Source organism: Myodes glareolus, chromosome 1 (assembly GCF_982192425.1).
Source record: "Myodes glareolus chromosome 1, mMyoGla1.1, whole genome shotgun sequence".
NCBI classification, from domain to species: Eukaryota; Metazoa; Chordata; class Mammalia; order Rodentia; family Cricetidae; genus Myodes; species Myodes glareolus.
The window spans coordinates 63,960,586-63,985,319 of NC_142026.1; the positions used below are offsets into that span (position 1 = coordinate 63,960,586).

The following is a 24,734-nucleotide window of genomic DNA, read 5'->3' on the forward strand; positions in this document are numbered from 1 at the left end:
TGCCTGAGAAACACTAGGTTGGTTTGGAATGAAACAGTTGTGGCTGAGGGGCTGGCGAGTTGGTTCAGTGGTTAAGAGTTATTGCTGCTCTTGCAGAGGCCCCAGGATCAGTCTCTGCACCTACATGGCAGCTCAGAATGTGTGCTGGTTATTCTTGGTTATCAGCTTGACTTACATCTGTAACTAAAACCCCAAAATGGAGGGCACACGTATGAGAGAGTTTTTACTTAATTTGAAGTAGTAAGTAATCTGGATCTAATCTGGGCCACACTTTCTGCTGGAAGCCTACATAAGGACATGGAAGAAGGAAGCTTTTGTTCTTTGCCTTCTTGCTATCTCCTTGCTAACAAGTCCATTTTTTACTGGCAGTGGAATTCCTGTGTACACTGAATTTTAGCTGAGACATTCAGCCTTGTGGACTGAACAATTACTGGATGTTTAGATTTTCTGCTCATAGCTAGTCATTGTTGAATTAGCTGGACCACAGCCTGTAAGTCATTCTAATAAAGCCCTTTCTATGTGTGTAGAGAGATTCATTCTATAAATTCTGTTGTTCTAGAGAACGCTGACTAATACACAACACATCTGATGCCCTCTTCTGGCTTCCAAGGGCATCTACATATTCAGGCATGCACATAACATCTTTTTTGTTTGTTTGTTTGGTTTTTGTTTTTTGAGACAAGGTTTCTCTGTGTAGCAACTCTGGCTGTCCTGGAACTGGCTTTGTAGACAAGGCTGGCCTCGAACTCAGAGATCTACCTGCCTCTGCCTCCAGAGCCCAGGGATTAAAGATGTGTGTCCGGCTAATAAATTGTTTTTTTAAAAAGACTTTTATTTATGTGTTTTATGTGTATGGGTGTTTTCTTTGCATGTATGCACACCAGAAGAGGGCACTGGATCCCATGGGACCAACCAGAGTTATAGATTCCTGTTGTGAGCCATTTGGGTGCTGAAAAATAAACTCAGGACTTCTGGAAAAGCAGCCACTGTTTTGGCCGCTTAGCAACCTCTTCAACCCCCAAGATAAAATAAATCTTTAAAAACAACATTTTTAAAAACAACAACAAAAATGTGCCTGGAGGGCTGGAGAGATGGCTCAGAGGTTAAGAGCATCGCCTGCTCTTCCAAAGGTCCTGAGTTCAATTCCCAGCAACCACATGGTGGCTCACAACCACCTGTAATGAGGTCTGGTGCCCTCTTCTGGCCTTCAGGCATACACACAAACAGAATATTGTATACATAATTAATAAATAAATAAATATTTAAAAAAAAATGTGCCTGGAAAGCTGTGTGTTTTTCTGCTTGCGCTTCCAGGCCACTGAGTCCATAAGACCCGCCCCAGACCTTGCCACCATACAGGTACCGCCCACAAGTCGAACCAATCCACTAGGCCACGCCCAGTTCCCCCAGATCCTTTCCTCGCGACTGCGGAAGTGCCTTCTGTGCGGCACCGCCTCTCTCCTTTGCTCAACCTCTGACTTCCGTTTCCGGTGTGAGCCGTGAGCGCGCGCGAGCGCAGCAGTGGGAGGCGGCGACCAGCCGGTGAGTGCAGGCGTCCGACCCCGACCTCCCGGCTGCCGAGCACTGGCAGTCAGGCCTCATCCTTGCCCGGGGCGTTCCCGGGATTGCCGTGGGTGACCACCGGGCCCTGAGGGCCGCCCCACCTGCTTCCATCTTCACAGGCCTCAGGCTGCGCCCCTCGCCCCTCCGCGGGCCCGAGTCCGCGCCGTGGGGCTCGGCCGGGACCCTCACTCCCAAACGGAGCTCCGCCTCTGCCTCACGCCCACCGCGCCCAGCCTGTCCGGCGCTCTTCCTCTGTTTCGCCTGCATGCTTGACCCACTTCAAATCCCCTCGTTCGACCTCAGTCGCCTGGCCTTCTCCATCGTCTGTCCACACCCTTCACCTGGCCTCACCCCCAGCAGCACATCGCTGCTGTGTTTCGGAAAAGCTTACCTTACCTCCACCAGCCTTCATCTTCCTACTCTGCTGTAGCCCTTCCCCCCCCCCCCCCCTGCATGGCTCCTGCAGAGCGTCTCTGGGGTTCTTCCTGTGAGCCCAGCCCTGGCAGCTCAGGATTAGAGATTTCTTTCATTCCAAATTTACAATTTATTTTTTCCGAACGAGCCTCACTGTATAGCCTTGGGCAATCTGGAACTCACTACATAGACTAGGCTGCCCCAGACTCAGACAACTGTCTGCCTCTGCCTTCCCAGTGCTGAGATTAAAAGTATGCACCACCAACACTGGCCAGTTTTTTTTTCTTAATCTTTTCTTTCTTTCTTTCTTTCTTTCTTTTCTTTTCTTTTCTTTCTTTTTTTTTTTTAATTAAAGCAGGCTCTTCCTATGTAGGCTACACTGAACTGGTACATATAACCCAGGCTGGCCTTAAACTCAAGGCAATTCTGCATCAACCATCCAAGGGCTGCCTATTCCATAATCTTTCATCTGAACTTTAGCACATTATCTAGAGTAATCCCTTTCCCAGGAGAGGGGCTTTCTTGTCGTGCCCGAGCTATCGCAGCAGGACTGTGTACACATCCTTCTCTACACTCACCCTCCAGGTCTGCTGCATAACCTCTCCCAGGAAGCAATCAGGGTCCACACCAACTTGTCAGAGAACTGTGGCTCTGCCCTGTGGTTTTTCCAGTCCGTCTGACTGGTACCCTCGTCCCTCAGGTAGAGGCCTCACCACGATGTGGCACGAGGCTCGGAAACATGAGCGGAAACTCCGAGGCATGATGGTGGATTACAAGAAGAGGGCGGAGCGACGCCGGGAGTACTATGAGAAGATTGTGAGTGACCATATTCCAGCATGGGTGGGAGGGCTCTTGTATCTGGTGCAGCCCTGTGTAAAACTGGCGTTGAAGTTGGAGGACCCTGTAGCTCCAGACATAAGACTTTACCCCTGGAAAACGAAACAAAACACCCCAACAAACTCCATGATTTGGCCCTTGTGGCCTCTGCTGTCTTTCCTGAGTGTCTTCCCTGGCCTTTCCATATCTGCCAACAAAGATGGGCATTGGTTTATGACGCCTTCCTTTGTCTAATTCTTGTTTGTTTTGGAGACACCCTCAGCTTGAAATGACGCTTGCTTACCTGGCCCAGTTCTTTTAGATTCCATTCCTGTAGACATTGTACTAACTATAATGTCGCTGCCCAGCCTTCCTGTTCCCCCTGTCTTCAGTCTTGTCCCTTGCAACCCATCCAACAGTCTAGAGAGGTCTTTCTGAAGTGCAAAACTGGCCCTCTTTCTCCCTTGCTCAGAATTCTTTGGCTCCTGAGTGTCTGGAAGAAGGCCAGGCTCTTGACCGTAGCTTTCAATGGTCTACATAGTTTGTGGTTTTTTTGAGGGGGGGTTCCCCTAGGAGGTTTTGAGAATGGAAGCCAGGGCAGGGCTTATGCCAAACAGATTTGAGCCACACCCCCAACCCCCAACCCCTCACTGGGGGATTCTAGGCAGGAGCTCTACCACTGAACCACACCCCAGCCCCTCACGGGGGGGGGGGGGATCCTAGGCAGGGCTCTTGCACTTGAGCCACTTGACCCTTAGTTTGAATTTTACCTCTCCTCCAGATTCATGCCATTCCATGGTCTGCCTGGCTCCCTTACTCACATTATCCAGGCCTTCTGGCTATTCCTCTGTTGCCTAATATTTCCTTGTGCATGCAAATTGATGCACCATGTGGAATCAATTTGGCTGTAGGCAGAGGAATGAAATATGAATGAGTGGCAAACATGACAGAAGTTTGTCTCTTATCTCTGGAAAGTTTTGTTGTGAGGTCTGAGAGAGCTGTGGAGGCTCCAGCTCTTGTGTCTTCATTCAACCCAACAGCGAGGAGGGAATGAGAGAAAGGGGACAGAGGCTCTCGTGCCTGTTGTTGAGAGGATTTCTGGGTGTTTTCCTGTGACCCTTGGCCCCTGTCCTGTTGATCTTTCATCCTCAAGGAAGCAGACATGCCTACATTCCATGCTGGGTGGGGTTCCACACCAGATTTGTGAGGTGACCACTGAAGTAGGAGCGTGGAGGTGTGTGGCCTGTCGGTGGAGAGCAACTGCCTGAGATCTGGAGGATTGGATGTCTAGATCAGTGTGCCTTGCCTGTTGGGTGTTTTGTGGCTTTTCCTGGGGCGACATGAACAGACAGCTGTTGACTGTTGGTCGGGCACGGCAACATACCAAGGAGAATTCCTTGAAAGTCAAGCCTGGTGACCCTTTGAGTGTATTTGAAGTTATATACAGATCATGGAAGACTCGGGCATCTGCATCACCAGAAAGCCCACCCCAGCATGGGTGACAGCTCATAAAAGCCACTTCTCTGGAGCTCCCTGCCATGTCTACAGGTGGCTCTACCAGTGTTCCCTGTCTTTGGCCTTAGCCAGCACTTGTGTTGCTGTAGCAACGGCTTTAAGAAGAGCGTTGTCAAATTAGTAGTAAGTGTCAGAGCCTTTTAAGTGGCCTTAGCTTCCTGAGCCAGGAGGGAATGTCTGAGCGGTCAGGAGACAGCCACACAGCTTGTGTGTCACAGTTTGTGTAACTTGTGCTTGGGAAGGGTTAACTTGCTGGGCCGGGATGTGGCTCAGTGGTGAGTGCTTGTCTAGCCAGCACCCTCTCCCCCACATGCACATAAGGAAAAGGAAAAATAACAGACTCACAACCCCTGATTTGCTGGATACAGTGGAATTTGGATTCAGACCAGTGAATGGGGGTGTTCAGGCTCCTCTTCGGGTTGGCAGGGAGCCTCCTGACAGTGCCTAGGAACAGCCCTTCACTGGGTGACAGGAAGAGCTTGACATCAAGTGTCTGTGGGGCTCTTTGTCATGGGAACCATACAAGCAGCCAGTGTCCTGCACGGGAATGTGATCTGCATTAGGATGTGTGTGTGGAGCCTGGCTGTGAGATGGCCAGCCCACTGTTGTCTGGGGTGAACAAGCCACGGTGGACTGTTGAGTTGAGTTTGTCTGTGAGCTGCTGGGTTTACATCCCTGATCGCTGAACATTCTTGGTGACTGCTTTTCTTTGAGTTTTGTGACTTTTCTGTCATTGTTCCTATTCTTGACATCTCTCTTTTTTTTCGGTTTTGGTTTGTGGGGTTTTTTTGTTTGTTTGTTTGTTTGTTTGGTTTGGGTTTTTTTTTTTTTAGGTTGGATCTTGCTGAGTTGCTGGCCTAGAATTCACTGTGTAGCCCACTCTACCCCAACTCACATTCCTTCTGCCTCAGCCTCTGGGGTGCTGGGATCACACATGTGTGCCTCCATACCTCTTCTCTAATCAGTCCAGTCGTTTGGATAAAGAAACACAATCTACAGGACATGGTGCTGCACACTTTTAATCCTTGCATTTGGGAGGCCGACGCAGGTGAATCTCTGAGTTTGAGGCCAGCCAGAGGTGCATAGCAAGACTGTCTCAGGGAAAAAGAAATACAATCCCCTGTTAACACACAGGTGAGATATAAACAAGTCTTCCTCTGGAAGACCCATGTCAGCCACGCCCTGTATGTAAGGGTAGTCCTTGGTGAAGGCAGGGATGCCCCCTACACTGAACTGTGAGGCTTAGTGGGTGGAACTTGAGCTGTTGGCCCTGGGCATCTATTGGTATGTGCTGGAGTTCAAGGAGGCAGTGAATGACAGAGCATGTGCGCATGGACTCCTGGCCTGTCTGAGCTCAGAGGCAATACAGCCTGGTTGTAAGAGTGGATTCCGTTGATTTGTTTGCCTCTGGTGCCAGGGATAGAGGTCCTGGAACTAGCTCTTGTAGACCAGGCTAGCCTCAAACTCACAGAGATCCACCTGCTTCTGCCTCCTGAGTGCTGGGATTAAAGGTATGCGCCACCACTGCTCAGGTGAGCCTAGAGATTATTTGTGCTAGGTATACATGCTTTGTTCATGCTCCACTCTCAGCCTGGATTTTGTGTGTTGGGAAGGGACAGCCTGTTTCTTTGCAGTCTATCTCAAGAGTTAGAAGAACCTCATTGTCTGTGGATGAATTATTAAAGAAGTGGTGGACTGGTGATGTCTCAGGGGTTAAAACACTTGCTATGCAAGCATGAGAACCAGAGTTTGCATCCGCAGAACCCACGAAATTCTGGGTAGGCATGGTGGCTCACTTGTAGTTCAGCTTCAGGAGGGCAGAGGCCAGATCCCAGAGAAGCTGGCTAGCTAGACCAGCTCTGTCAGCCAGCTTTGCATTTGATTGAGAGACTTTGCCTCAATGAATAAGGTATAAAGGTGATGGAGGGTGATTCCTGACGTGAGCCCAGGGCCTGCACATGCATGTGTACCCATCCAGGTGCACACACTCATGCAAACATGCACACACTTGAAAATGGGAAAAGGAAAAAAATGTGACTATCCATACACTGGAGGTGTGTATCCTCACATCCAATGAGGAACATGGAGTCAGTGACAGCAAAACAGTACCATGCTCTGGGGACAGAGACAGGTGGAGCTCTGTGAATTCCTGGTCACTGTAAGTTACATGTGAAAACCCTGTCCCCAACCAAACAGGAAAACCCAAAAGGCTATTTTATGATGCAGCTTGATCCTGCATGCCAGTTGATGTAGTCAAACACTTACCTAGAATGGCGGTTGTTAGGGGTGGGGAGCCGGGAAGGGCATTCTGTAGTGGGTAGAGTTTGCACTTTGCTTGATTCTACAGCCATTGGCTGCCCCCTGTGATCTTGGGTAGGCCCTCTCTCTGTCACCTTCACTGTGAACTGAGGGTCTTGACAGCCCAGTGCTGGGCAGAGTCATGTGAGCAAGGGGCCAGCTGTGGCTACTCTGGGCCCCTGCTCCTACCTGCATCCACCCCTGCTGGGGTTGATAGGGAGCAGACAGAGAGCTGTGAGTGGAGCTGGGATGGCAAGCAGATGAGGCTGAGTTTCTGTAGGGAGAATTCTTTTCTTCTCTTGCCTAATTTACAGGCCCTGGGGACAAATTCAGCAGTGAGCAAAACAGATCCCTGCCCCTTGGGTTGTTCGTGTTCTTGTGGGAGGTTGGTGGAGTTGGAGCTAGCCGGGCTAGAATAACAGGTGCTGGTAGGCGCCTTGAGGAAACTAGTGGGCCCAGTAAGGCATTTATGTGGAGTGGATTAGGGATGCTCTAGATGGAACCGTGAAGTAAGTGAGAGAGCAGCCCTGCTGAGAGGGAACAATAGCACAGAGCCTGGAACTTTCTGGAAGTAAAAGCAGGGAGACCCATAACTTGGACCAGGATAGCTAGGGGAAGTCAGGAAGACACCCAGAGCATGCAGGGGCTCTGGGGAGAGGAGGTCATGGCTTGGAGGGACAAGGAAAACATTGCAGAGGGTAGCCACATGCCCCAGGAAGAGGTGACTGTGGAGAACAGGACCCAGCCAGAGCATGACTATGGGGCAGAACTGTGGGAGCCAACTCAGGATTTACGGCACAGCATTGAGCCCCCATCCTCTCCCCTATTGATGTGACCCCAGGAACTGCCAGACCAGAGCTCTGCCTTCCCTGCCACCAGATTTATGCTTCCCGTGGTGCTTTTGTGATTTGGATTTGTAAGCCCTCCACTAGACTAGGACCCAGGGTTGAGTCTCCAACTTAGGTATCCTTTTGGGGGACTGGCTTTTTTAAAATTAATTAATTAATTAATTAATTAATTAATTGTTTTTCGAGACAGGGTTTCTTTGTGTTGCCTGAGCTGCCCTAGAAATTGTTCTGTAGACCAGGCTGGCCTGAAATCATAGATTTACCTCCCTTTGCCTCCCGACTGCTGGGGTTAAACGCCTGTGCCACCATCCCCAGCTCTTTGTTGAACTTTTTATCCACTGTAGTTTCCTTTCAGTGGTAAGGGTAGAGCTAGGGGCTTCCTGCACTGTCCCACGGCTACAGCCTCAGCCCAGGGTCACTTGTGAGGTTCAGTTTCCTTGTGCCTTGCCTGTGCTGACTGTCAGTTCCACCACCCTATTGCGTATGGAGCAGGACTTTGTCTGCCTGGTGTCTCCCTGGAGCCTGCAGACCTGTGTGCCTCTGCTCTTGCTCATGTGATTTCGCTGCCCTCAAGGCTGCTGTAGGCCAGTGCTCACATCGTGCTCCAGATGAATGGCCCCAGATAGGCACAAAGAGTTAGGGGTAATACTTTAGACAATATGTCTGTAGCCTGGGTAGGCTTTTAATTTACAGTCTTTTGCCTCAGTTTCCCAAGTAGCCAGGAGAGATGGGCTGGCTGTCAGGATGTCTCAACTAGAGCAGAGTTCAGCACTGCTGACCACATCTGGGAGGGTACAGTTCCCTGTCCCAAATGGTGGTTCAGCTGCTGGCTGTGCATATTGGCTCACCTGTGAGGTATGGCCAGGGACTTGACCCAGAGGCCAGCTGACCACTAGGCTACTTGTGGAGGCGTGGTGGGCCTTGGCTACTTGGTGACCTCTGGCCTGTCCCTCCCTGCAGAAGAAAGATCCCGCCCAGTTCCTGCAGGTACATGGCCGCGCCTGCAAGGTTCACCTGGATTCTGCCGTTGCCCTGGCTGCTGAGAGCCCTGTGAACATGTAAGACTGTTGAGAGGTGGTATAGTGTCAGAAGGGACTTGGGGGGTACTCTTGAGTCTGCAGTAGAGTTTGGGTAAGGACAGGCTTTTGTGTAATTGGGTTGGGGAGATCGCGTGTGTGTGTGTGTGTGTGTGTGTGTGTGTGTGTGTGTGTGTGTGTGTGTGTGAAGTTGACTGTTAGAGGTTATGTAGACGATCACGGTGTGGGGAAAACTTAGCGCTGACTGAGGCTCACAGTGGCTGGGGGCGGAGGGGATGTTTCAGGGTGACTGTGGTTCTTTTAGTCGCCTCCTTAACCTGGTTTAAGTTCCTTGTTGTTGCCTGGCCCTGAGGAGTGGGCCAGCAGGTGGATGGCTTTGTTGTTGGGACCGGATCTTAGGTGACAGCTGGAGGAAAGAGTGAAGTGACTCTGGGTATCAGAGGGACCGGGTGCTTGGATTCTGAGTCCCGCCTCTGCCTCAACCCTCCCACCTCAGGATGCCTTGGCAAGGGGACACCAACAACATGATTGACCGCTTTGATGTTCGCGCACATCTAGACCACATCCCCGACTACACCCCCCCACTGCTCACCACCATGTAAGTCCTCGGAGGCGGGGCTGCCAGGGACCCCATAGCAGCTTTCTGCCTTGGTGTACCTGTCACCTCTCTTGGGCAAGAGGAGCCTTGTCCATTCCTCCCTTGGTCAGAAACCTCCCCACTTCCCTAATGGCCGGGCTTTGGTTTACCTTTCCTTTAACCTCTCCCCACCAAAGCTCCCCAGAGCAGGAGTCGGACGAACGGAAATGTAACTACGAGCGGTACCGAGGCCTGGTGCAGAACGACTTCGCCGGCAGTGAGTGGCGGGGCGGGGCATGGGGCATGGGGGCCTGAGGCTCGACGACCTAGACAAGGCTCACCCAGGTACTTGCTGCTGGTTGCCCTTGGTTCTGTCCCAGTCTGTGTACCCCCTCCCCATTCTAGGCCTTTGTCCATGAAACTAGCACAGAGTTCTCTGTGGAGTTAGAGACTTGGAGGTTTCTGCCCAGGCCACCTCCCATCCCTTCCCTCCGATTCTATGTAGGATCCTTTAACTAAAAAAGAAGGGAGAAGGGTGCACATGCACTGTGCCTACTGTATGGGCGAGGGTCACAGGAAGAAACGCTGCTTTGTTGTGAGCGGGGCCTCGGACAGTTTGACTGGCCTTCATTGGGGCTCCAGAAGGCGAGGACTTTCCCCCGGGCTTCCCCAGGAAGGCACATCATCATGAGAAGGCTTTTCTGTTAGGTCATCTGGACACACCTGCATGTGACTGGGAATGTGGCATGTGTAAGGCTAGGGAACTGGCTCAGTGGTAGGAATACCTGCCATGAAAGTCTAACAATCTGAATTTGATCAGGAGACCCCACTCCTGAATTGTCCCCTGACCTCCACATGCAAGCCTTGTTACATGTGCGCATGGCATGCATGGACACATGCATGTCTGTTTGAGAATCTGTTTCTGTCCCTAGCATTGCAAACAAAAAACAGACCCCATCTGTGACCCTGCACAGCTTCCAGAAGGGCAGAGGACTCCTTAGTTTCCTTTTCCCCGTCAGTGCTTTGTGCTGGGAATGATGCAGGGCCACACACAAAGACGCTAGGGACCTGCTCTCCTGTCTAGCTGCACCATTAGACCTCAGGTTATGTTTCTTACTGTCTACATGTTTGAGACACAGTCTTACTCTGTAGCCCAAGCTGGCCTGAAACTCGTGATTCCCCCCTCCCCCATCCCCAGAGCTGCAATTATAGGCAAGGATCACTGTGCCCAGCTTGACGCCCCATTTTGCAGACAGGACTCAGAGGTGTCTATGGAAGTGGAGTCTTCACTATGGATACCATTGTTCAGGCTCACCTACACACAAACCCCTTTACTGGCAGGTCTCAGGTGTCTACTCCAGGGGTCAGTTTGAGAGTTCAGGGATTACATATGTGAGTCTTGCTTCACCCTGGCACAGGCGGCCTGCACGTGGGCTTGATAGTCCCAGATTTCTGTGTTTTAATTTTATTTTATTTTATTTTAAATATTTATTTATTTGCTTATTATGTATACAGTATTCTTTCTTCAGTCCAGAAGAGGGCACCAGGGCTCATTACAGATGGTTGTGAGCCACCATGTGGTTGCTGGGAATTGAACTCAGGACCTTTGGAAGAACAGGCAATGCTCTTAACTGCTGAGCCATCTCTCCAGCCCTGTGTTTTAATTTTAATATTATTAATTAATTAATTAATTTTTTGAAACAGGGTTTCTCCTTTAGCTTTGGAGCCTGTCCTGGAACTTGCTTTGTAGACCAGGCTGACTTTGAACTCACAGAGATCCACTTGCCTCTGCCTCCTGAGTGGTGGGATTAAAGGCGTGTGCCACCCCTGCCCAGCAGTGCTGTCATTTTTCCTGTCAGTCTAAACCTTGATTCCTTAGAGCTAGAGCCCGGGCTTCCTTTACTTCTTCATTCACTCCTACAAGCATTGTGCCCTCTGCTGTCCAGTGGTGGACAGAGAGCCACGGCATAACCACACGAACAGTTTAAGAACAAGTCTAGGTAGTGTAAGAGACAGCTTGCTAAGTGTTCCTGAAGGGAAGTAAGGCAGAGCTGGGTATACATGCTTTCTGCTGAGCCAGGGAGAGGTGTGGATTCCAGTCCTTGGAATAGGGTGCATAGTGGTTCTGAGGTGGGTGTCTGCCACGGCCAAGAAGGGGCCGTGCTGTGTTACCTAGCCCAGACACCAGATGTCACTGGTAGGAAGCTGAAGTGCTCAGGCTGGTACAGTGACTACTCCAGAGCTACTCCAGAGGCGAGGCGGGGGAATCCCAAGTTCAGGGCTTGCTTGGGCCAGCCTGAATAACGTTGTAAGACCCTGTCTCAAAAACATGGCGATACAGTTTCATGGTAGAGCACTTGCTTGTCATGCAGTTTTCAGTGTCCTTTCACCCTCCCCCTTCAAAAGAAAGGAAAGCTAGGCAGAAGCCTGCAGAGGATAGGGAAAGCCGAAGGGAGCCCATGCTGCCTAAGTACCCTGGGAAGTTCCTGAAGTGGGTGCTGGGGGTGTAGGAGAACATGATCATCAGACACCCCACCAATACAAACCAAGCCACAGGACCACATGGGGTGGTAGCCAGTGGGGTCCACATGATACCCAACACTTATGGGCATGCATATGGTTCTGGAGGCCAGAGAGGTCCCATGACAGTGGTAGGGCTCCTAAATCGCAAGTACTCACTCTGCCAGTGATCCTACATTACACAAGCGGGAACTGAGGAACATTACCATCACTTGAGTAAGATCACAGGGCGATCGGATCATCTAGCTGATGTTATATACCGTGGTCACGGGGTCTAGATAGAAGAGTGATTTTAAATAGGGAACCCTGCCTTGTCTACCTATCCCCATCTTTGTACTTCACCCCACATGCACATGTGCCAGGCTGACCTCTGACCTCTCCTTGCCAGTCTCGGAGGAACAGTGCTTGTATCAGATTTACATTGATGAACTGTATGGAGGACTCCAGAGACCCAGCGAGGATGAGAAGAAGAAGTGAGTCAAGGGCTGGTCTGATGGGTGGGGCCAGCCCTCCCACCTCACCATTGCAGTCTATAGTTAGCACTGATTCAGTACGTTCTATATGTGGATAAGAAGAGTCAGCAGCAGAGGGCAGGCTCTGGCTGAGCTTGTTGCTCCCACTTTGCAGAGTGGAAGTCATAAGCCCTGTGGGGAAACTGCCTGAGTGTGAGTCCTGTGGAGAGGGCCGAAGGAAGGCAGCCCCTTGGAGTCAACTTAAGTCAGGAGCTGTGAGGAACATGGGTGATGGGGGTGTCATGCACTTGTCTCAGTGCCTGCATGCAGTAAGCTTGCCACCTAGAGATGCTGATGTCACTTTGCAGGGGTTGGGTGTAAGTGTTGGCGTATTCGATTGGTACACTAAATAACCAGACCAGCTCAAAACAACAGATATAATTTAATAATTGAAAAACAGGGAAACTCACGCTACCAGAGTAGAAGGTCCGAAGTCCAAACGGGTCTGGCTAGCACTGCGCAGAGCGCACACACCTATCTACCCCCATTTATCTACCTGGGCTCCAGGCGGCCACACCCTAGCCAGATGTGTTGACTGAGCTTCACCATCAGTTGGGGGTCCCTTAGCCCAGGGTTGTCAGCCATCTCAAAAGCCAACCTAGCTGGGTACTGTAGTAGGAGCCCTGATCATATTTGGGAGCACCCACTCTAGGATCTGCTTCCTGACATGCTTGGGTACTTCCCAGACACTCAAGTCTTGGCTTCAGGATAAGGGTGCTGGGATGAAGCAGGGGTTATTGACAGCAGAAGTCAGTAGTGGCCTCTCAGTGTGTCCCATGAAAGCAAAACTGGGGCACACTTTGTAAAGACGGCTCTGGCCCTGCACTCAATGACACTTAAGGCCTGTGCAGGCAGTCTTGTCTCCTGACAGGAGTAAACCAACATGGGCAAGGCTGGGCAGCCCAGGACAGTGCCTGGGCCAGGAGGTCAGAAGAGGAATGGGAAGGACCAGGCCATAGGCAGGAACTAGAGTGGAACATCTTAGGTGGACACATGTTGCCAAAGACTCAGGATCTATCATGGCGCTTGCCTGTGGCCCTATTCCTGCTGGGTAGCCCCTGTCTCATGACTCATTTTGCAGGCTGGCAGAGAAGAAGGCTTCCATTGGCTATACCTATGAAGATAGTACTGTGGCCGAGGTAGAGAAGGTGGCCGAGAAACCAGAGGAGGAGGAGTCACCAGCTGAGGAGGAGAGCAATTCGGATGAAGATGAGGTCATCCCCGACATCGGTGGGGTCCCCTCTCTGCCCTCCCCACCTGCAGCCCCTGGGCATCGATTTTGTGTCTTGTCCCTCACCCTCTGTAGGGTACCCGTGCTTAGGGTACAAGGCCTTCCCCTGCCCCAGCTATAGGACTTCAGCCTTCCCCTGCTTCCCTGGCCCACTCTCAGCCTTCTCTGTCCCTGTCCCCTCTCCCACTTATTTCTGGGCCCTGTTTCTACAAGATTTTCCCAACTTGGAGCTGGCTTTTCCTCTTCTACCTGGGTCGGCCTTTTTTTTTCTCTGGGAAATGAATCTTCCCCTTTCCTAGAGCTGCCCCCATCCTCCAGCATCTGTCACTCATCCCCATGCTCACCGCCTTTCCTCCTATGGAAATCCCCAGTGAGAAGACTGTGGCTGCTGCCTTTCCAGCCTGCTCTTCCTGTACATGTGGGCTTAGCCTCAGGCAGAGCTGATGTTCGTGTCTGTCCTCCTGCCCTCCCTCCGTGCGCTGCTCTGATGCCCGCCCCACTCCTGTCTGTCCACCTCCCATCCTCTTCTCTTTCCTGCACTCCATCTGCAGACTCATCCACCCTCCCCTATTTGTCCCCACTGTGCAGTATGCTGTCCTGGCCAAGCCCCGCTTTGGCCTCAGCAGAGCCAGCACAGCTATATCCTCCCTGAAGGTGTTCTACCTGGTAGACCTGTCCCCACTTGGGGCACTACCCCCTTCTATCTTCTCCTGGGGCTAGGGTCCCTGACAGCCTTTCTCTTGGTGCAGATGTGGAGGTGGATGTGGATGAGCTGAACCAGGAGCAGGTGGCTGATCTCAATAAGCAGGCCACAACCTATGGCATGGCTGATGGAGACTTTGTCAGGTGAGACCACGCTGGCTGACATGCTGGACTCTGTCCCTGCCCTGACCTCTGAGGCACCTCTCTGATACCACAGCTGCAGAAGCAGATCCTGTCACACAGTGTGACCTAAAAATTACTAGGTTCCTTGGGCACAGCACGCTCTTGTGGTGCAGCTTTATGCATATTCTTCACATGATCACATGACAGGAGCCTCTGTCTGTACCAGCTCATACCTTGCCAAGTGCTTTCTTTACATCAGTGGCACCAACAGACCAGAAACTTTTTGTGTGGAACCCAGGGATCAATCCCAGGTCCCTACCCAAGTCTGAACCCACAGCTCTCTAGCACAGTGATTCTTTTATTGTTTGTTTGTTTGTTTTTGTTTTGTTTTTTGTATTTTTGAGACAGGGTTTCTCTGTGAAACATCCCTTGCTGTTCTGGAACTCACTCTGTAGATCAGGCTGACCTTGAACTATAGAGATCCACCTGCCCCTGCCTCTGCTACCACCGCCCAGCTAGCACAGTGATTCTTATTACAGTTCCTTGGTGTTATGGTGATTCTGACCATAAAATTGTTTTTGTTGCTACTTCACAACTGTACTTTTGCTACTGTTATGAATTGTAATGCGAATATATTTTTGACAGTCGAGGTTTGTCAGAGGGTTTGACCCACAGGCTGAGAACCCCTGCTCTAGCAGTTTGACCGCTGTCAGGAGCACACGGCCGTCGGCCTCACTTACCTGGTTCCAATCCCTTCCCTGACCGCAAGCCCCCACGTGGCCTCCACTGGAGTTGTCCAGCGCCTAGTCTGTCTTCTAAGCCCTGTTGCCATTCACCCTGCCTCACCCTGGGCACCCTACTCCCTGATTTCTCAGGCTTTCTGTGTGGCTCTTACCTCTGTGCTGAGGTTTCCTGTGTAGTTGACACTATCTGAGGGACCCTATACTCAGTCTCCTCGCGCTTTGAAGGAGCCTTGAGCAATCTTTGAAGACTCCAGTAGCTGAGATTACAGGCTTGCACTACCAGGCCTAACCAGGCCTGGCTGGGTTGGTTGCTTTCATTTGTTTTGTTTTGTAAAAGCAGCAAGGACATTTTTATTTACAGAACATAAAAAAGGGATGAAGGTGTCCCATCCTGCATTCCCTCTCTGTTCATTTGGTTTTTATTTTTCTTGTTTGTTTGAAGTTTTTTTTAAAAGAAATTTATTCATTATGTATACAGTATTCTGTCTGCATGTATGTCTACAGGCCAGAAGAGGGTGCCAGATCCCATTACAGATGGTTGTGAGCCACCATGTGGGAATTGAACTCAGGACCTCTGAAAGAGTAGTCAGTGCTCTTCTCAAAGTATCACCAGGCTATCCTCAATCCTCTGGCAAGTGCTGGGATTTCAGGTGTGAGCCACCATGCCTGGCTAGTGCTGAATGTGTTCTTTTTCTTTTTACTTATTTATTTGGAGATAGGGTCTTATAACTCAGGGCCTCAAACTTGCTATATAGGCAAAGATGGCCTTAAAGTTCTGATCTTCTTCCTGCCTCCACATCGCCAGTGCGAGGATTTAATGCTGCATTGTTCTTCAAAAAATTTTATAGGCTGGAGAGATGGCTCAGTGGTTAAGAGCACTGACTGCTCTTCCAGAGGATGGGGGTTCAATTCCCAGCACCCACATGGCAGTTTACAACTGTCTGAAAATGCAGTTCCATGAGATCTGACGCCTCCACATCAATGCACATAAAATAAAGTTAAATAAATCATTAAAAAAATTTTTTTTAAATTTTTACTTTTTTACCTTTCTTTGGTTTTGCGAGAATGATTTTCTCTGTCTAGTCCTAGCTGTCTTCTGTTGCTCTGTAGACCAGGCTGGCTTCTAACTCACAGAGATCCACCTGCCTCTGCTTCCTGAGTGCTGGGATTAAAGGTGTGTGCCTCCGTTGCCTGGTGGGTTCTGTTGTGTTTTGTTTTGGATTTTATTTCATTTTATCTGCATGCAGTTAGTTCTGTGCATCATGTGCAGGCTGGTATTTGCAGAGGACAGAAGAGGACGCTAGATCCCCTGGAGCCTGGAGTTAACATGCAGTTGTGAGCTGTCAGATGTGGGTGCTGGGAACTGAACTCAGGTCCTCTGGAAGAACAGTAGGTGTTCTTAACCTGTGAGCCCTCTCTGTAGCCCCAGGCGCTGAGCTCTCACTCCTAAAGCAGCACCTGTCTTTCAGAAGGTTCTTCAGGAGAGTGCTTGTGGTTGTGTTGTGGTTGGAATACTAGCACCCACATGGTACCTCACAGCCAGTTCCTCCAGGAACACCAGGCACACAGGTGATACACAGACACACTTGCAGGCCAAATACCCATACACATAAAACAAATGTAAAAACAGGTTTTTTTTTCTTTTTAGGTGCTCAATAAAATCTATTGAATATATCAAAGAAATTTGGTGTAGTGGCACACACCTATGATCCTCAGATCCTCTGAGGCAAGAGGGTCCTAAGTTCAAAATCAGACTGGGCTACAGAACAAATCCCATCAAAGGGAAGGTCAGGAAAAGAAAAGAAAGGGCAGGGATGCATGCCTGTATATCACTTAGTTACAAGGATTGCTTTAGTGAGTTCAAGACCAGCCAGGGCTACCTATGAGTTCAAGACCAGTCAGACCTGTAACTGCCCTTCCTCAGGGAGAAAGAAGGAAAGACTTGTATCCAAGAATCCCAAAGTACCATTAAGTCCCTGCTGTCTTTGCTGCCTTTACCAGGGCTCAGCTCACTCTGACCTGTGCCCTTCATGCTGATTTCCTCTTCCTCTGCAGGATGCTACGGAAAGACAAGGAGGAGGCAGAGGCCATCAAACATGCCAAGGCCCTGGAGGAGGAAAAAGCCATGTACTCGGTGAGTTCTGGGTAGGGTGAAGGGGGCAAAGGTGTGTCTCCAGTGAAGGCACACTCCTCACCATCCTGGTTCTTCCTATCCAGGGCCGTCGTTCCCGGCGACAGCGAAGAGAGTTCAGGGAGAAGCGACTGAGGGGCCGCAAGATCAGTCCTCCCAGGTAGGATTTCTTTCCTGGGCAACTTTACTCACAGCCAGGGGGCTCAGGAGCGTAGCCTTGGCTTCAGGAAGGAGCTGCTCTAATGACAAACCTGGAGTGACAGTTAATAGTGAGGAGCAGCAGCATTGTATGTTTTCCTAACCACCTGCCATCTAACCTTGCTGGCCTGGGGACTCTTGGGGAATGGACAGGAAGCTACTGGCGATGGCTAGCGGAACTGTGGCCAGAACTCAGGGCCCCAGTCACAGTGGATTTGTGTTGCTCTGTGGCCTCTGCAGAGTCTAGATAAATGACTCCTTTCTTCTAGCTGGGCTCTTCCTCTGCAAAGTGGGGAACCCTTACCTCCGAGGAGAGGGGCCTGAGCCACTTCCCACATGGAAGTCTTGAGGCGTGGTTGCACATGAGGGGAGGCTTGGCCTGGTGACCCTAGGCAAGTCTCTGATAAAGGAAAGGGATTGAATGTGGCTCTAAGGTTTAAACTGCTCAGGGCTAGGTAGCCCTGGATTCTCATTATTATTGCTTTTAATAATAATAATAACTCAATGGCCCTCTTAGTATATTGACCCAAAATTCTAGATGCAGGCCACATACCTGAGCTGGGATCTTGGCTCCTTCACTTTTGAACAGTGTGACCCTAGGCAAGCCACTTGCCCTCTCTAGGCATGTTCCTCTCCTATGAAGAGTAATCAGAATTCTTGAAGAGTCACTGAGTTAAGTTGGGCACGCTGTTGTTTTCACACCAGCATCGATCAGGGACTGGTTATGGGGAAGTTCTTCCAGTGTGGGGTTGGAAAGCCGGGCAGCACCAGGGCTGCTCATGTTGTGATAAGGAGACAGATGTGAGATCCCCATAATCAGGGTGCATAGGCATAGTCTGCAGCACTGGGGATCTGGGTGGGAGAGGCCCAGATTCACGCCAGCCCACTCTCAGCTCTCCATTATTTTTCCTCTTGTCTATATAGTTATGCCCGCCGAGACAGTCCCACCTATGACCCCTATAAACGGTAAGTGTCAGTGCCCAGGACAAAGCCATCATTATGGCTGACCTTTTGGGTCACTCCTGTTGCAGATGACATCTTGTGATCTGTGGGTGGTTGTTGGATCCATATCAGTTTTGTTTTCCCAATTTATTTTCCTCAACACATTCAACAGAACAGGCTGTGGTACGCACCATCAAATACAGCAAAGGGGATCTGGAGATTGGGTGTCTTTAACACACGTTCCTAGAAATCGTGAGCTGTGCCAGGCACTGACAACCTCACCCAGTGAGCATGGTGCAGGTCCCAGGGTGTTGGGTGGTGGAGGGCAGCCCAACTTAACTTCCTCCTGCTGTTCTCCTAAGGCCGAGGGTGGGGCCTGGTAGGGTCGGGGGCTTTTGTGTTGGCTGCTTTGCTTGAAAGGGTGTTCCACTAGGCCCCAGTATCTCAGGATGAAATTAAACTACATGGAACAGCTGAGAATTTACTCTCCAGGTTAAACAAGAAGACCGCAATATTTTCATTGAGTCTGTTGAAACCCAGGGCCTCTTTCATAGGCAATGCCTTCTCTGAGCTACACCCAGCCCTTCATTTTTACTGACTACATAAAACCAGGCATTTTCTTTTTTTTTTTTTTTATATTTGTTTACTGAGACAGGGTTTCTCTATGTAGCCCTGGTTATCCTAGAACTCTATATAGACAAGGCTAGCCTTGAAATAGCCAGAGAACTGCTGGCCTTAGCCTTCCCAGTACCAGAAAAAGGCATGCACCACTACCACCTCCAGGCCCATTTTCTATTTTGAAAAATTACATTTGTGTGTCTGGGTGCAGTGCATATGCTACAGGGCTGGGGGTAAAATGGCAGCTTAGAGGAATGAGGTTTCATTGTGTGTGGGTTCAGGGGTTGACCTGAAGTTGTCAGGCTTGGGAGTAAAGGCCTTTACCTGCTGAGCCTTCTCACCAGCTGCAAACTTACTTGGTTTTTCAAGAAAGTTTCTCTGTGTAACAGTTCTGGCTGTCCAAGAACTTGCTCTGCAGACCCGGCTGGCCTTGACTCACTAGTAGGATTAAAGGCATGTGCCATGACCAATTAATTTATTTTTGAGACAAGGACTCTCTGTAGCTCTGGCTGGACTTGACCTCCCTATGGATGTTTACCTGGCTGGCCTCGAGCTCACACAACCCTCTAGGGCCCTGGTGCAGCTGGGTTGGGTTCTGAGTGCTGCCTCCCTTTTGCCCATCCTCTGGTGCAGGTCACCTTCTGAATCCAGCTCTGAGTCCCGCTCCCGCTCTCGCTCCCCGAGCCCAGGCCGCGAGGAAAAGATCACTTTCATCACCAGTTTCGGGGGCAGCGATGAGGAGGCAGCTGCTGCGGCCGCCGCGGCAGCCGCATCGGGGGCCACCCCCGGGAAGCCCCCTGCACCCCCCCAGCCCGGTGGCCCCACTCCAGGCCGCAATGCCAGTGCCCGGTCGGTAACGCTTGTGGGCGCCCTAGCCAGTTCTCCGGGGGCGGGGGGGGGGGAGGAAGGGCCCTCTAGGGCAGTGGAGCTGATGGACTGGTGCTCCCACAGCCGCCGCTCCTCCTCGTCCTCTGCCTCCAGGACGTCTAGCTCCCGCTCCAGTTCGCGCTCCAGCTCGCACTCACGCCGTGGCTACTACCGGTCTGGCCGCCATGCGCGCTCCCGCTCGCGCTCTTGGTCCCGTTCGCGCTCCCGCTCCCGGCGCTATTCGCGCTCCCGCAGTCGTGGACGGCGGCACTCCGAAGGTGGTTCTCGAGATGGACACCGCTACTCGCGCTCGCCAGCCCGGCGTGGCGGGTACGCGCCTCGCCGCAGAAGCAGGTCCGCACTCAAGCTCTCATTTGGGCGGGTGCTGGAATTTGGGAAGCAGGCTGGGTACAGATTGCTCTTTTTCAGCAAGCACCTATTTGGAAGCAGGACGGGGTAGGTGCCCAAAATTTGGGGCGGGGCCTGATCATCCTTCAGGGACACTGAACATGGAGGTGTCTCTTTGACTTCTGCCTGGACTATCCAGTCTGCGGGACCTGGGAATCTGGTGGGTGGGGCTATAACCTTTGTGGAAGGGTCGGGTTCCCAGGGGGCAGTGGAGTATGGGCTGTGGCTGCTTTTAGGTTTGGTGGGGGAGAGCTCAGAAGCAGAGGCAGGCTTACTGACCCAGCTGGAGTTTGTTCTTTCGTAGAACAGGCGTAGTGTAAGTGTTGAGGGTAGACCCTGACCCTATTTATGATATGTAATGTCGCCGTATTGCTGCCAGTCTGCTGGTGTGTATCAGTCATAGTGCCATCCATCCACCTGTGGGAGCTGTAACTGCCAGGCACGGTCCTGGCTCCCTCATCCTGTTGCTCTAGAGAGGCTGAGAGTATGTGTTTCCTGATGGCTGTGGTCACTCAGTACTGACGACAAGCACTAGTCAGCCCGGGCAGATTTGTTACATATTTTGAAGTTGTATCTTTTTGAATCTTTTCTGTAGCCCGACCATAGGAGAAAGGCTGGGGAGGGAAACAGCCTATCACAAACTGGATGCCAGCCTGAGACTGTTCACTAGTACCCCAAGTGGGGAAACTCTGGGACTGTGCAGCCTGTCCAGGGCTTATGTGCTGGTGTTGGCTAATGTGTGGGGTAGGGAGCGCCACAGGTGTGGAGCAAAGTGGGGTCACTGAGTGCCCTGAGCTGGGCCAGCCACCCCCGGAAGTTAGCACCTGGGTGTCCCATGAGATAGAGAAGTGTGTCCAGCATACTCATGTTCTAGAATGTGCCCAGGGAGCAGCAGGGGCTTTTGGAGGGAAGTATGGGGGAGGGGAAAAGTGGACTGAATATACTCAACCCATGGACTTGGAAATTGGGGTGACAATCCTTCTCTGCTACACCTAGGAGCCGCTCCCGTTCAGGTGACCGCTATAAGCGGGGTGCCCGAGGTCCCAGGCACCATAGTAGCAGTCGTAGCCGCAGCAGCTGGTCCCTCAGCCCTTCCCGAAGCCGCAGTCTGACCCGTAGTGGAAGCCGAAGCCAGAGCCGGAGCAGAAGCCACAGCCGCAGCCAGAGCCAGAGTCACTCGCCATCGCCCCCAAGGGAGAAGCTGACCAGGCCAGCAGCGTCCCCTGCTGTGGGCGAGAAGCTGAAAAAGTGAGTAGGGGCCTGGCTGTAGCTGAGGGCGTCCCCACTGGGTTCATTTTGTGGGAAATGTGATGATACCTTGGGAGGTGTGCGCACTGCCATATAGAGACATTGCCATCGTGGCCTCAGCTTGGGTAAACTGTTAGAGAGGGATGTGATCCCACCTAGGTTCTATGGGTCAGGAACACATCCTGAAGGTTCTGGAGCCCATGGCTGATGGCAGTCCTGAGGCCCATGGTAAGGGTAGCACTCCCATCTCCTCCCACCCAGGACCGAACCTGCCGCTGGTAAAGAGACAGGAGCTGCCAAAGTCAGTAAGAATTTGGAACTCGCCCGTCTAATTCCTGTCAGCAGCAGTGTCCAGAGCTGGGCCCGGTGGGCCTGCAGGGGGCCCAGGGGGAGGGGAGAACCAGCCCAGGGACTACTCTGGGGAGGGGCTACCCAGGCAAGCTAAGTCCCATCCCTGCCTCCCATGGGGCTCCAGCTGGCCCCCAAGTCCCAGGCTCTTGGTTGAGGTGGGCTGGGCGAACTCTGGGCACCCACGCCTATCCCACCCCTTCTCCCGCAGCCCAAGCTGACCCCACAGGAGAGGCTGAAGCTGCGGATGCAGAAGGCTCTGAATCGCCAGTGTAAGTCCCTCCTCCCCAGTCCAGCCTGAGCTGTGGGGGAAAGTGGGGATGACCTCTGAGCCTGCCTGAGCAGGTCGGGTGGTGGTGTGGAGACCCTGAGCACAGCCCTCAGCCCCACATCCTTCCTCCACAGTCAAGGCGGATAAGAAGGCAGCTCAGGAGAAGATGATACAACAGGAGCATGAGCGCCAGGTCAGGCCAGGCTCAGAGGGGTGGGGCTCTGGGGTGCAGTGGGGGCTGAGCCACCCCTCACAGCTGTTTCTGCTGTAGGAGCGGGAGGATGAGCTGCGCGCCATGGCCCGAAAGATCAGAATGAAGTAAGGCCCTGGCCTGTGGTCGAGGCAACCCTGCTGCAGGAGGCTCCTCTCCCCCTCCTTTCATTGGTTTCCCCAGCCCATTGCTGTCCTCATGTTCGGGTGGCTCTTCCTGATGGCCTACTCCCCTCACCTTCTGACCTCATGAATGAACAGCATCCCCATACTTTCTGGCCTCCCCACACCTGACAACTGTGTCCTTGGTGTTTGATGCTTAATAAGTGGTAAAGTGAAGCCCACCCCATGGTAGGTCTCTTAGGTTAGGGGCTTTTCCTTTCGCCTTTCTTTTCCTGCGTTATATGTTGGGCTGTGGTCAGAGTCCTGGGCCTAGATCAAGTTTTGTCTTAAGTCTCTCTGATCTGGTGGAGCCTGAAGTGGGTCAGCCCCTCGGTGCCCACCACACTCACCGCACTAGACAGCTGGGATTAGTACACAAGTCCTCAATTTGCCTGGGGCCCTTAGGAAAAGCCTGGGCTGAAGCACTGTGTAACAAGGCAAGGAGGGGAGCCAGTCAGGGATGGGGAGCTGACATTTTGCTCTCTCTGAGCTGGGCTGCCTTTCTCTGTGGGGCAGTGATGGGAATGGCCCCTGTCTCTGTAGTTAGACATGTGACCTCCTGGGCTGTGGGGGAACCTGCTGCCGCTCCTGCTTTCTCATTTTCTAAAAATAGATGCACACATGCACACACACACACATGCACACACACACACACACACACATTTGTACATATATACATATATGTTTGGCTTTTGGATTTTGGTTTTTTTGGGTTTTTTTTGAGATAGGGTTTTTCGGTGGCCTGGAATTCGCTATGTCGCCAGGGTATCTCTGAGTTCATGGCAATCCTCCTGCTTTATCTTCCCAAGTGCTGAGACTACAGGCATGAAACACCATGCCTGGCTCGCTGGGAGAAGGAGAGGGAAGGAGAGAGTGAGCAAGCCTGCAAGGCACATGCAGTGGCACATATGTGGATGTCAGAGGACAAACTCCAGATATCAGGACTCTTTCCAGTGTAGGACCTGAGGATGGAATTCGGGTCATCATTAGCGACACAGCGCTATCCTGAGCTGTCCTGTCGCATGTCATTATGCACTGCACCTTCAGAGGCTGCTGTCAGGTAGAGAAAGAGGCCAGGCCTGGTGTTTCCCACCTGTGATTGCAGCACAGGGGAGGATCCTAAATTCAAGGCCAATCTGAGCTACACAGACAAAACCCTCTGAGTCCAGGGACTGAGATTGGGTTTATGTTGGCTGGCTATGTTGACTTCTGGTGCTTCCCCTCACTGCCTCATTCCTGCCTGAGCCTCAGTGTATGCTGCTACTCACTGGATAGGAGCATGTTAGGCCTGACTTTCCTGGCAGATACAGGGCAGTTCAGCCTGCGCAGGGACAGGTGCCTACAGCCCGCAGGTGCTCACTCCTCCCTGTTGGTTGCCTCCCCTCTCCCCCTGTAGGGAGCGCGAGCGACGAGAGAAGGAGAGAGAAGAGTGGGAACGCCAGTACAGCCGCCAGAGTCGCTCACCCTCCCCACGCTACAGTGAGTATTTGGCCCACCATTACTACAGGAGAGTCAGGACCATTAGAAAAACTGGGTGTGGTGGTACTTACCTGAAATCCAGCACTCCAGGGCTAGAGGGCGAGAGACCAGGGTTACCTGGAGAAATCCTGCTTTAAATAAAGGAAGAAAATAGTTCTGACCTGGCAGTCAGGAGAGTGGGGCAAGAAAGTCCAGCCAAATTCACACACCACATATACACGTACCACAAAAAAAAAAAAAAAAAGCACTGTGGAGTCTCACATAAGAGGCTTACTTGTTTTGTTGTTTGGGAGCAGCCCACGCGGGGAATTCATCTTATTGTTTAAAAAAGTACTAGACAGTTTGACAGAAACTGGGAAGACAGAAAGATCTGAGTTTCTGAGTTTGAGGCCAGTCTGGTCTACACAGCCAGTTTCAGGCTAGCCAAAGGCAACATAGTGAGACCCAGTCTCAAAACAACAGTAGGACCTTGCTTGAGGCACACACAGACTGCAGGTGCCCCATCTGAGCTGAGAATGTGGGGAGGGGCTTCATCCTGGCAGAGGTGGCCTGCAGGAGGCAAGGGCTCCAAGATGGCCAGTGGACGCTGACTGGTATCACTCTTTTTCTTTCAGGTCGAGAGTACAGTTCTTCTCGAAGGTGAGGCTACTGGTCCAGCTACCAGGGATCTAAGTTTCCTTTGCCTCTTCATTTGGTGTGGCTGGATTTGTTCCCTGAGGAAGACACTCCTCCTTCCCTCAGCAGCCCAGTCTCCAGACCTGTTGGTGCATGTGTGCATGGGAGAGGTTCCCAGCATCCCACCCTCATAGTTTTCTCCCTTCTCTGCAGGCGCTCGAGGTCCAGGTCCCGAAGCCCCCATTACAGGCATTAGGCGGAGGACTGAGTGGGGACTGCCATGCCCTGGGTTTCTGTAGTGAAATAAAAGCTAACATTATTTAATGCCCTTTGCTGCC

The 24,734-nt window shown here is 51.7% G+C and overlaps 1 protein-coding gene across 5 annotated transcripts; it reads left to right on the top strand.

Moving 5' to 3' along the window:
• The first annotated feature begins 1,437 nt into the window (after positions 1 to 1,437).
• Clasrp (CLK4 associating serine/arginine rich protein) lies at positions 1,438 to 24,720 on the top strand. 5 transcript variants are annotated; one of them, XM_087908321.1, is made up of 21 exons: positions 1,438 to 1,542; positions 2,678 to 2,793; positions 8,415 to 8,512; positions 8,988 to 9,089; positions 9,266 to 9,345; positions 11,977 to 12,061; positions 13,182 to 13,330; positions 14,081 to 14,177; positions 16,955 to 17,033; positions 17,117 to 17,190; positions 18,153 to 18,194; positions 19,422 to 19,637; positions 19,740 to 20,009; positions 21,060 to 21,311; positions 21,573 to 21,612; positions 21,871 to 21,931; positions 22,065 to 22,123; positions 22,202 to 22,248; positions 23,675 to 23,781; positions 24,396 to 24,420; positions 24,610 to 24,720. In XM_087908321.1, the coding sequence occupies exons 2-21, from the start codon at positions 2,695 to 2,697 to the stop codon at positions 24,650 to 24,652; spliced, it is 2,025 nt and encodes a 674-aa protein (XP_087764447.1). In that variant the 5' UTR covers positions 1,438 to 1,542; positions 2,678 to 2,694; the 3' UTR covers positions 24,653 to 24,720. The 5 variants fall into 5 exon arrangements, 3 of the variants coding, with proteins under 3 accessions (XP_087764447.1, XP_048289282.1, XP_087764452.1); XM_048433325.3 differs by having other exon boundaries at positions 23,699 to 23,781; XM_087908326.1 differs by having other exon boundaries at positions 1,501 to 1,542; positions 2,682 to 2,793.
• The last annotated feature ends 14 nt before the right edge of the window (positions 24,721 to 24,734 follow it).